The following is a 12333-nucleotide window of genomic DNA, read 5'->3' as shown; positions in this document are numbered from 1 at the left end:
ACAATGAGCATATAGTGAGGCTCAAGTTTTAGTGGAAGTCAAGCCATTTACCATCTTGGACCCATTTGATTCTATCAGTTTATTTCATGTCCTCAGACTATGTAATTCTTTCAAAAGTTGTGCCTGCTCCCTTCCCTCTTGTCTCACATTTACATAAAATTTTAGAAACTCAAATTGACATTTAGTGATTTCAAATAGATATGTGGTTGCCTGAAGATGGGTATCTACCCAAGTACAGCATTATAAATGCACATGAGGAAATTTGGGAGAGTCACGGGTTGATAATGGTAATGGTTTTATGAGCTTGTGCATATGCCAAGATTCATTGGATAGTGCATTTTAAATATGTACAGTTAATTACATGCCATTTTTAATAATGAAGCTTAAAAATATGTAATACTCTCTATTTCACCTACAACTGAAAAGCAATTTTAAATGAATTTTAGTCTAAATAAGAAAGAATGTCATTATATAAGATGACTATGTTGATAAACACATGAGAGGAAAAGATTTCCTAGATCAATGTGGAAATGTTTGAAACTATTGACTGAAACCACCTACTTTGGCCAGGCACAATGATAATCAGTTGCATGAATTATCTCACAAAGAGAGTTGCTGATAAAGGAAATGGTACTAGCTGAAAAAAAAAAAAAAAAAAAAAAAAAAAACTAGGAAATCTAGAGAGGGGCCAAAAGGAGGAGAAAGGAGATGATATGTACTGCCAATTACCCATAATGCTAGAATCCATCTAGGCTATGAGGTGTGTGAGCCACCATGATGATCCCTGAGTTAGAGCAAACACGGGCCAAGAAAGATGGTTGGCCAGGGCCAACCCAGAAACTAGGCCGATTACCATGAAACCTGAAGCTTTGAGCCACATAATAGAGCAGTTCTCTTGGGTCCCCTTACACTTTCTGCCCCAGCTCTTCTGCCCCAGTGCCCCTTTCCCTCTCTAATACCGTTTCTTCTTTGTCAACACATGTGCCTCTGTTCAGATAATTCATTTCTGAGTATTAAACAAGAGCTCAATCTTGGGCCCTGGCAGCCCCTCCCCTCCTTGAATTTCTGCAACAGAAGCAACTAGCACTTATTTAAATATTTGATAATTTTGATTAATTAGGATATCTATTCTTTAAAAATATTTCAAGTATTCTACAAAGGGCAGAAAACATTTTTAATGTGTATAATCTAGAAAAAGATTACATCAAAATATATAAAGACCTCATAATATTAATGAAAATAATAGAAAAAATCCAAATGTATCATATCATAAATATGTAAAAATTTGATTTAATCTGATTATTTATTTGAAAATGGTAACTAAAATCACAACGAACTACTATTATAAATGTACCATATGGCTAAAATGATGATAAGCATATCAAATATTAGTAATGATGTCCAGTAATAAAGGTTCTTTTATCCTGCCAGTGAATATAATTGAACCAACATTTTAGAAATGCATTACACCACTTACTAACATTGGCAGTACACTATGAATTAGCAACAAGACTTTTAGATGCAGAAATCATCACCCTAAGTGCACCAAGATACATATACAACAATGTTTAAAGTTGTGTTCTTCAAAATCAAATCTTCTCAATGCCCATAAACAGAGGATGGGTAAAAAAGCTGTAGTATATTCATACAATAGTACCTTATGCAGCAAAGAACATGAACATGATAGATGTACAAAAAATATTCTAGTCAAAAATTCACAAGAAGAAAAACAGAAAAAAATCAATACTATGTACTTCCAGTTATATTAAATTGAAAAATCAGCAAAACTAGACTATAAGGTTTAAGAATGCATGCTTAGGTTGTAAATATATATACAAAAAATGTATAATTACTTTAGCTTTTAATATAGAGATTATCTTTAGGAAGAATGAGAGACTGTAATGGTGAAGGAACACAACACAAGACTTGTAAGGAATGAGAAATTGTTTCTTCATCTAGAAGTTATTTTCATGAACTTTACAAAATTGGTTATTTTCACTTTTCTGTATAAGAATTATATTTCAAAAATCAAAGAAAATATATCTGCACTAGTGGTTATATTACTTGCTTCTAATCACCTGAATCAATGTTTAAATTCTAACTATTTATTCTTATGAAAGGTAAGGTAATTACTTTGCTTGTATTTTCTCCGGAACTGTCAACTCTTACTAAGTGACCTATTTATAATCTTCTATTTAAGAGACAAAAAATAGTTGCTCAATTATTATACCTTATTATTGGTTTCTTTAGCTAATTATAGGCTTAAAAAACTTGACTGTCAACCCACAGTCATATTATACCTTACATAACTCATTTGAAAATTACTTTTTATGTATGATGATGTACTTTTATGGTTTATGTTGTTTGTCTTTTCTCATACTCCAGAAGATAAATAAAGCCAGGCATTCTGATCCATATGGAATGTGTTTGGTTTTGTTGGTTGATACAGCTAGCTTGATTTTTCTTATTGAGCTTTTCAAATGTATGTGCTTTTTCTAGTATACTTTATGCACTTCGGCAATTTTTTGCACTTTATATTTTGGAATATGGTTCTCCCAATTCCTGCATAATTAATTGGTTATTGTCATCACATTCCATTTGCCTTGGTTTCTTATTCAGGGGTATCACAACTTTTTATCTTCATTTTGTGCACATTACATGCTATAACCTCTTGGAAAGAATTCATATATTTGCTATTTTACTTCTTTTGAGAGGTGGCTGTCTTCACCAGTTATTCATTATGCACTATGGTTGCCACAGCTTTTTGAAACATTTAATGCTGTAACAGATTTAAAATTAAGTTTTTGTTATCTCATTAAAGAAATTTTTGTACATCGGAGATTCACTAACATATTGCTTTATTACTCTCCTTGGTGTGTTTTTCCTTCCTTCATATACCTCAGGTTTATAAAAATTTTATTAAAAACTCAGTGCAGAACTTCCCTGGCCATCCAGTGGTTAAGACTCTACCTTTTTAATACAGGGGGCATGGGTTCAATCCTTGGTCCAGAGCAAACATTCCAAAGATTCCACATACTGCTCAGTATCTAACCTATCTGAGGTCAGTTGTAAAAGTACGTTATGACACAAGTTCATTCTGCTTTATTCAACATAATTGTTTATTCAAAAATAATTATCTGCTTCTGCCTCTTAAATGACATGATTCCTTTTTCTTTCTTTTTCTGGTAGTGAAATGTTGGGTTATTTCTTTCTTTGACTATGAGTTAGTTTACAACTACATATTCAGATATCTCTGTTTACTACGTTTTTTTTCAAAGTTTTCTTATTACCCTAAAGTCTCTAAATTTGTTGGCTTTGAATACCATTGATCAACAGCAAGAAAATGTCTTAATTGTTCATTATTCAAGGTCATTTTTCTGAAGTTTGAAGACGCCTCAAGCATTACCTTGCTGCTACTGCTGTTAAATCGCTTCAGTCATGTCCGACTCTGTGTGACCCCATAGACGGCAGCCCACCAGGCTCCCCCATCCCTGGGGTTCTCCAGGCAAGAACACTGGAGTGGGTTGCCATTTCCTTCTCCAATTCATGAAAGTGAAAAGTGAAAGTGAAGTCGCTCACTCGTGTCCGACTCTTCGCGACCCCATGGATTGCAGCTTACCAGGCTCCTCCGTCCATGGGGTTTTCCAGGCAAGAGTACTGGAGTGGGATGCCATCGCCTTCTCCCAAGCATTACCTTACTGTGGATAAAAGCACCAATTAGACACAGTTCCTCTACTCAAGATACTTGCAGTATGAAATTTCTAAATGCAGTGAAAATGTATTTGCATATGTGTTCAATGCTAGAACTAAAGCTCCAATTTCAAGCAAATCTCAAATTGGGTAAAATCGTTAAAATATTTCTCTCTGAAAAGATGTTTTCTATTTAGATACTGATTGGATTTTTTGGATAAAAAAGGTATATTTTTTAACATGCTTAACATCTTTATTAATATTTTTTAATGCATGCTTTCCTGTGAAAACTCCTCAGTGTTTATAGACTTTGGACAGCATCATACAGATATTATATTTCTGATATTGATGTTACTAATTTTACATAGTTTATATATTCATCAGTTATTCAGAGAAATTGAAAAAAATAGATAAGTGTTTTCAAAAAATCAAAATATAGATTCATAAACAAATATTAGAAAGTGAAACATAGCTAGAATTATAGTTTTGAATTGGTTAAGCAGCCTGAAAATATTGATATAGTTCATGGTGCTTGAAAATTACTGGAAATGAAGTGCTCTTTTCTTCAATTTTGCTGTCAATATGTGCTGCTAGAAGGGACATTCTAGGTTTAAATAAACAGGACCAAACAAGAGTAAAAGAAACAATTTGAAATCTCAGCATAAGGGAGCTTGTTCTTTATGTGAAGAGCAAACCAAAGTTTTTAAGTATTTGAGGGTTTGTTAAATTATCAGCATTTGAGCTTTAAAGATTGTTTTCAGATCGTTCATGATGTAACTTTTCACCATATTAAAGTTGCTACTTTAAACTAACCTAAAGTCTCTACAGAAGGAGCCACTAATGATCAGGATGTCTTTTGGAGAAGATCATTTTCAGGACATGGTCACAAATTTGTTTGGTCTTCACTCCATAGACGATTGGGTTGAGAAAAGGTGGAACAAAAAGGTAAAGGCTGGATAAAAGGATATGAACATATGGTGGTATGTGAGAACCAAACCTGTGTGTGAAGAAAGAGAAGAAGCCAAGGAGATAGAACTGCAGGAAGACACAAATATGAGCGATGCATGTATTAAAGGCTTTCAATCTTGCTTCCTTCTGGGGCAGTTGAAAGACAGTGACAAAGATCTGAACATAGGACAAAGTGATAAAGCTGATGTCAAATCCTAAGATAGTGAAGGCAACAAACAGACCTAATATCTTGTTGATCCGTACATCTTCAGTAGCCAGTTTCACAATGGCCATGTGCTCACAGTAAGAGTGGGAGATGACTGTGGTTCGGTAGAATTTAAGACGATATTTGATAAGCACTATGCATGGTGCTACAAGAACGACAGCCCTGAGTATCACACCGATTCCAATGTGAGTCAAGAGTTTTTGGGAGAAGATGCTGGCATGTCTCAAGGGGTTACAGATGGCCACATAGCGATCTAGGGCCATGGCCAGTAAAACACCTGATTCGGTTGCCTTGAATGTGTGAATAAGCCACATTTGTAGAAGACAGGCATCAAAGGAAATCTCTGTCAAATGAAACCAAAAGATGCCTAACATTTTGGGAAGAATACACATGCTAAGTGCAATGTCTGTGGCCCCCAACATGGCCAGAAAAATGTACATTGGACTATAAAGGCTGTTTTCATATTTGATTATCACTAAAATTAATGTATTCCCAATCACTGCCATAAGGTACATGAAACAGAATGGAATCCCGATCCAACACTGCACTGACTCCAGGCCAGGAATCCCGATGAGTGTTAGTACCAAGGGCGTGAAGACTGAGCCATTGGGTCTGAGCATGGTGATCTGAGTAGTAGTATCAAGAAGTGCTACTTCTATGTCATCTTTTAACTCCTGTTAAAACTGCAAAATTAAAAATTAGAATGAGTTATTTCAGCAAAATATACTTTAGTTAGACTAGGAGGATACCATCTTACTTTCTCTGCCCAATGACTGATCTCTAATTTTCCATCTCTTTTCTCAATGTCTTTAAGTAACCAATCATCAGATTCTATGTTTCTGCATGTCCTTTTTTTTTTTTTTTTTCAGTGAGAAAAATTAAGTGGACATACTGTATGGCTTCTTTCTGGTCCATGACTACTGAAAGAAATTCCCCTTAGCTTGTGCTTTTGTGAGTGCTAATCATCAGTGCTTTCTTTCTTTTTTGGTCACCTACCAATTGGAATTGAGGGAAATTTTCATCTAATTCAAAGTAATGAATTTGAAGATTAGACTGTACCTAGATCTGGCATGAAGGATCTATAGTAGTGGTAAATCTTTCTGTTTGGTCATAATCAGAAAGCAAGTTTGATTAGAATATTTTTCAGTTTTGCAGCTCACTGTTTTTTTTTTTTTTTTCTTTTTTCTCTTAAATTGGTTTCTTCTTGGCCAGATCCCTCAGAAATACATTCTCTCCAAGTGCTTTAAACTAATTATTCAAACTTTCAGTGTTTTCCCAAAAATGAGCCCCACATCTTTACCGTCCTCCACTTAAGCTCTCAGGAAATAAATCCATTACTTTTAAAAGTCATGGATGTTATCCCCATATCCTTAGGAGTTCCTTTAAGATTTGTTCTATGCCCTGCTATGTACATATCACTTGTATTCAATTTCAAGTGTCAATCTAAGTCTTCTGTTCTTCTCCCTCTTTACAAATAACCATTAGGTCTGAAAAGCTATTTTTTCTTAATTATTTGCAATAATATAAGAACTTGTGTTAAATGTAATGTTTCCTTTACTTAGAGCCTTATGCATCTAATAGCCACTCAAAATACAATTTCTATAGTTAACATTTTTCTTTTACACAATTGTATTTCATAGAACCAGAGTCAGCTCCTTATTTGTCTCTGCCCTTCAGTAGATACTTCATTCATACCACTATTTGCTTTCAGGACCTCCTATAAGTGACTTTGTCTTATCATTTTCCAAACTCTTTGGGGTTTTTCCAGGCTGACAATTCCCTACTATTTCTTCTGTGAATACATGTATACGGATATGTGTGTGTTTAACCCCAGGAAAAGCAAAATATTAATTTACTAATTAGTAAATATTTTTTGACTAATTGTAAAACTCCTTTTTGGAACCATTAAAGCAAATATAAAACAAAGACTATGAGAAAGTCCTAAAACAACAGATTTGGAATAAGAAAAATCTCTGCTCATATCCTCTCCATCATCCTTCAAGTTATCTCCCCTGATAAGCTTAGATTCTCTCACAGACAAAAAGATATATCTATCCCACCTGAGGTCAATTGCAAGAGCATTTGTTGCTTACTTTTCTTAAAACTTATTCCTCTATGAACAAGGCTTTCCTTTTGGACACTCATGTTTAGGAATTCTTCTTGGAGCGAATACACAATATACCAAAGCAGATGTTTTTCAAATCAGAAATTAACATTTGAGAAGTTTATTTCCTAATGATTTTATTAAATACATATTAATTAAGCATCCACTATAATCAAAGCATTATTTACACCAGCTATAGAACAAATATCAATGTATTTATCATATAACTATGAAGTACTTACATTGTGCTGAGTGCTTGAAACTCAAAAAGTAGTGTCAAACATTGTTAAATAAGTATTATATTATCTTTTTAAGTTTGTAAATTTTTAATTTTCCTCTGACTATTATATTGGCACCATTATCCTATTTTATTAATGAAAAGCTGCTGCTGCTAAGTCGCTTCAGTCGTGTCCGACTCTGCGACCGTACAGACTGCAGCCCACCAGGCTCCCCCATCCCTGCAATTCTCCAGGCAAGAATACTGGACTGGGTTGCCATTTCCTTCTCAAATGAAAAACTAAGACTTGTTAATTTATAAATAAATATTTGTTGTTGTTCAGTCGCTAAGTCATGACTGACTCTTTTGCTACCCCATGAACTGTAGCCCTCCTCTGTCCATGGGATTTCCCAGGGAAGTTGCCATGGAGTGGGTTGCCATTTCCTCCTTCAGGGGATCTTCCAACCCAGGAATCGAACCCTCATCTCCTGCACTGAGAGGCATATTCTTTGCCAGTGAGACACCAGGGAAACCCATAAGTAAATGTACTTTGTTCTAAATTATATGGGATACTGATCTAGGTAAAACAAAAAAGTAATTTGTGTCTTCTGAAATTTTACAGCTATAATTCAGTAAATATTAGGAGATACATTCAGACAGCTAAATCAGGATGGATTGTATTAAAATACACAAAAAATTTCAGTGAGATTGTTCCTCTCAGGATCTGAAAGAGAACAACTCTTAGGTTAGCTTCTTAATTTACTAAATAGTTTTACTATATACATTATAGTACATGTTTGTTAGATGCTACTTGTCTGGCATAGGACCCCATTTGGAACATCATGGTATCCATATACTTGCTAACAATCTCTATGGTTTGACTCAAAAATACAGGCTACTCTCTTTATCCAGAATATTTGAGCAATTTAACATGGCTGTATAAGGAATACTTGACCCAGAGAATCCATAAAACATGGAAGCCATAGCTATAGGTAAGTTAATATTGTGAATAATTGCAGAAAGGAAAGTGAGCAAAAGAGAAGAGAGCAGTAAACAAATGAGCAGATACAGAAATAGAAAAGTGTGCCTTCAATCTAAAAGACAATATCTCTTATGAAAAATGTACCTTTCCAGATGATAGTTTTACATTCCTACTGAGAAAGAAAATTCTTATTTTATGGAGAAGACAAATAATTTAAACATGAAATTATTTTCTCCGCCTTTGACCTCTTCTCTCCCCCTAGATTGCATTGTTTATCTGTCTTAAGCATCAGACCAAACTAGCCCAAGGACAGAAATACCTGCTTCATTAGAAAGTAAAATATTCTCCTGACACCACAACTCCTTAAAAGGTAACATTCCTTCTTAATCTTATAAGGGGTTGCAATGACCCACCACGTTGTTCTTGGAGATCTGGATTATATAAAACATCAATAATACATCATTCAAAGTACAACTTTCTTTGCCCTAAAATTTATATAACTGTGCTTTCATTTCAAATAGAGGGAACAGTCCACAGATTTTTCTGAGATGTTGTTCCTGGATTATAATCTTCAATTTGGCCCAAATAAAATTTTAAACTTGCTTCTTAGATTAATTTTTTCATTGATTCTAACTTCATGAGTCCTAATGACAATTTTCTGGGCACTGTTTCCTAAGCATGGTACAGTTACCAAGATATGTTGATGTTTAGTTGCTAAGTAGTGTGTGACTCCTTGTGACCTGGTAGACTATGGCCCACTATGCTCCTCTGTCCACAGGATTTCCCAGGGAAAAATACTGGAGTGGGTTGCCATTTCCTTCTCCAGTGGACCGGATCTTCCTGACCCAGGGGTTGAACCTAGGACTCCTACATTGCAGGCAGAGTCCTTACCACTGAGCTACCGGGGGGCCACCAAGGTATAGGTCAGATAAATTTTTGTTTTGGGGTAATTCTCTGCATTTGTAGAGGTTTACAACATCCTTATTTTGTACACATTAGATTTCAGTAGCTCTCGCTCATCTTGGCACTCAAAAGGTATTTAGATGTCACCAAATAGCCCATAGATGTGTAGGGAAAAGCACATCACCCTGGTTGCTAAACATTATTATACAGTTATACAGAAAAAGCACTTTTAAATTAATAAGAATGAATGATTATGTTCTTTTAATCAAAATGGGCAGAATAAATTGCCTATGAAGGGGAATAATTTTTCAGTAGAAATTACTAGATAAAAGAGACTTAGACAGGCATGGTAAAAGAAAATAATTTGTACAAAAATCACAAGGGCTTCCTGGTTGTTAAAGCGTCTGCCTGCAATGCGGGAGACCTGGGTTCGATCTCGGTTGGAAAGATCCCCTGGAGAAGGAAAGGACAACCCAATCCAGTATTCTTGCCTGGAGAATCCCATGGACAGAGGAGCTTGGTGGGCTACAGTCCATGGGGTCACTAAGAGTCGGACACGACTGAGCGACTTTACTTTCACTTTCATGTGAGATATGGTGACATTGTCTCCATACAAATATTTTTCACATATAAATCATTTCATAAGCAGAAATGATGGCTAATAAAAGGAAATAATATCAAATGTAAAGTGTTTTAAACCAAATGGTTTTATATTTTTGGTGGAAGGACACTTTTTTTGCAAGGTGAAGAATTCCCTCTGTTGGCAGTTTGATGAATGGCTTGTAAGATATGGCAGCTAAGTGTAAAGAGACCCAGTCAGAATGATACTAATGAGAGCCCATACATTACATTATGAACTATTATGGTATACCAAAAGAATAACAAGGAATAAAAATCTGTGAGACTCATTGACTTTATGCAGCAGAAATTAAGGAGAGATGAGGCTAAAGGAGCTTTTTCCTTGAGAAATTCAGCTATGGATGACAAAAGAAAAGCTGAAAGGAACTCTGTATACAAATGTAAACAGATTTAGAAGACTGAGGAAAGGTATCTTAAGCTCTTGAAATTCATAAGCCAGGGTAAAATTACCTGGATTGACTGAGCGACTTCACTTTCACTTTTCACTTTCATGCCTTGGACAAGGAAATGGCAACCCACTCCAGTGTTCTTGCCTGGAGAATCCCAGGGATGGGGGAGCCTGGTGGGCTGCTGTCTATGGGGTAGCACAGAGTCGGACACGACTGAAGCGACTTAGCAGCAGCAGCATGTTTACAGCATAAAACATGAATTATTAGTGTTACAACCCCAATTTTGAATCAGCTAAATTTCAAGATGTAAAAGATTTAAGGAATTCAGGGCTCTAATTCCACACTTTCTACAATCTCAGGAATCTTTCCTCTATGAGCTCTCTGACATTCACCCACCCTTCTGTCTCAAGTCCTCGTGAATATAGAGGACTGCTTGTTTCTGAGATAGCATGCCATATTTCAGGACAGCTCCAAATGTCAAATAGATATTCTTTATAATGAGCCTTAAATGGCTTCCTTCTTAATTTCTTCTTAAAGTCCTAAATCTTCAATTCAATGATTATAATAGCCATTGGTCATGGCAGTTAATTGCCCAAGATCTGCGGTCAGCCAAGAGAGTTTAAAATCTGGATGCTACAACTTAACGTTTGCCTTCTCTGCACCCAGTTATAAAACTTTGAATTGTATCAATTTCTTTATTTCTAAAGCAATATTCATAGATAGAAACTAATTACCATGTGACTTTGATTATTAATGACAAAATCCATCTAAATAGTTGGAAGGAAACATAAAATATATTGATTTGTCAATAAATGCCAGTTATTAATCAATGGGCATTTATGTTCTCACAAATAACTTGTCATATTTAATGAACACTTTATCTAAATAAGTGTTTCTACTGAATTACTTGAAGGGCAGGTTTTTCCTCCATTTTTTCCAGTGTGAATGTGAAAGTGAAAGTTGCTCAGTCGTGTCTGACTCTTTGTGACCCCATGGACTATACAGTTCATGGGATTCTCCAGGCTGGAATACTGGAGTGGGTAGCCTTTCCCTTCTCTAGGGGTCTTCCTGATCCAGGTGGGTTCTTTACCACCTGAGCCACAAGGGAAACCCAAGAATACTGGAGTGGATAACCTATCCCTTCTCCAGTGGATCTTCCCAACCCAGGAATTGAACCAGGATCTCCTGCATTGCAGGCAGATTCTTTACCAATTGAGCTATGAGGGAAGTAAATATGTATAATTTCCTGACCTTTTAACAAATAAGTTTTCCATTAATCTATCAGCACAGATACCAATCTCTAAATATCCTTCTTTTTCAACTTCATTTTAAAATTTGTTACCAAGTGTGGCTAAGTGAGTCAGAAATGTTGTGAAAAGCATGAGAGACATCTCTCTGGTGACTAAACACTCAGCTACTGTAGGATTGTATTACTTTTTTTTTTTTACATCCTGGAATTGGATTGTATGACATATACATTTTTTTTAAACCAATCCTCCAATTTCCCACACTCAGTGCAGAATCTCAAACCCAAAGACTTACCAGGGATCATCTGTGGTAATACAAATAGAAACCATAAAGTAGAAAACGTTGTGACATTTCAGATACTGAAGAGTGAATGCTTTATACTATAGGATGCACCTGGGGATTGGTTTTCACCAATCCCTGGAGAGCTCTCAGGTTCACTGGAGACAGGAATGAAAAGAAAGGCACGTTCAGAGCATATAAGATTTATCTCTAATAGCTGGTTCTGCATCTAAAAAAATTCTCAAACTTTGGTTTCACTTTAGAATTGGGAACCAAAATGAACCTCCTTCTAAAAATTTCTAAGAGGACAGTGCCTCAAGACAGCACAAAACAAGTCAGTGGTATTTATTTACAAAAATAATGAAACAATAAAGGTAAAACAAACATCTTGAAATGTTCAAAATAACCATCCAAGACATGCTGACAGAGAAGTAAATATATATATATATATATATATATATATTTGTAATCTAATTTTAGTCAGAGAAGCACTGACTTCTTGTTTAGTCCCATGATTGGGGCTGACCTGGGATTTTCACCTCAGAGCCTCAGCTACCGGTCATTTTCTGAGCTTCTTCTATGTAAAATTTGGTACACAAATCTATCCCATATCCAAACCAGTTCTCACCAAATTAGCCCAGTTATGTTCAGAATTGTTATGAAAGGATGGTATATATTTTTTTTTAAATTTAGTGTCTAAAATTGATA

At 35.4% G+C, this 12333-nt stretch overlaps 1 protein-coding gene across 1 annotated transcript; it reads right to left on the bottom strand.

Annotated features, from left to right (window-relative positions):
* Nucleotides 1-4527: 4527 nt before the first annotated feature.
* Nucleotides 4528-5484, bottom strand: LOC112579351 (olfactory receptor 52A5-like). The gene has a single exon (XM_025265712.3). The coding sequence runs from the start codon at nucleotides 5482-5484 to the stop codon at nucleotides 4528-4530; it is 957 nt and encodes a 318-aa protein (XP_025121497.3).
* Nucleotides 5485-12333: the final 6849 nt, after the last annotated feature.

Source organism: Bubalus bubalis, chromosome 16 (assembly GCF_019923935.1).
Source record: "Bubalus bubalis isolate 160015118507 breed Murrah chromosome 16, NDDB_SH_1, whole genome shotgun sequence".
Lineage (NCBI taxonomy): Eukaryota > Metazoa > Chordata > Mammalia > Artiodactyla > Bovidae > Bubalus > Bubalus bubalis.
Note: the sequence above shows the minus strand (reverse complement) of the source record. Positions and strands in the feature narration are given on the sequence as shown.

Bases quoted from the DNA above. Each gene is read 5' to 3' on its own strand.
- LOC112579351 (XM_025265712.3), bottom strand. From the start codon at position 5,484: ATGCTCAGACCCAATGGCTCAGTCTTCACGCCCTTGGTACTAACACTC.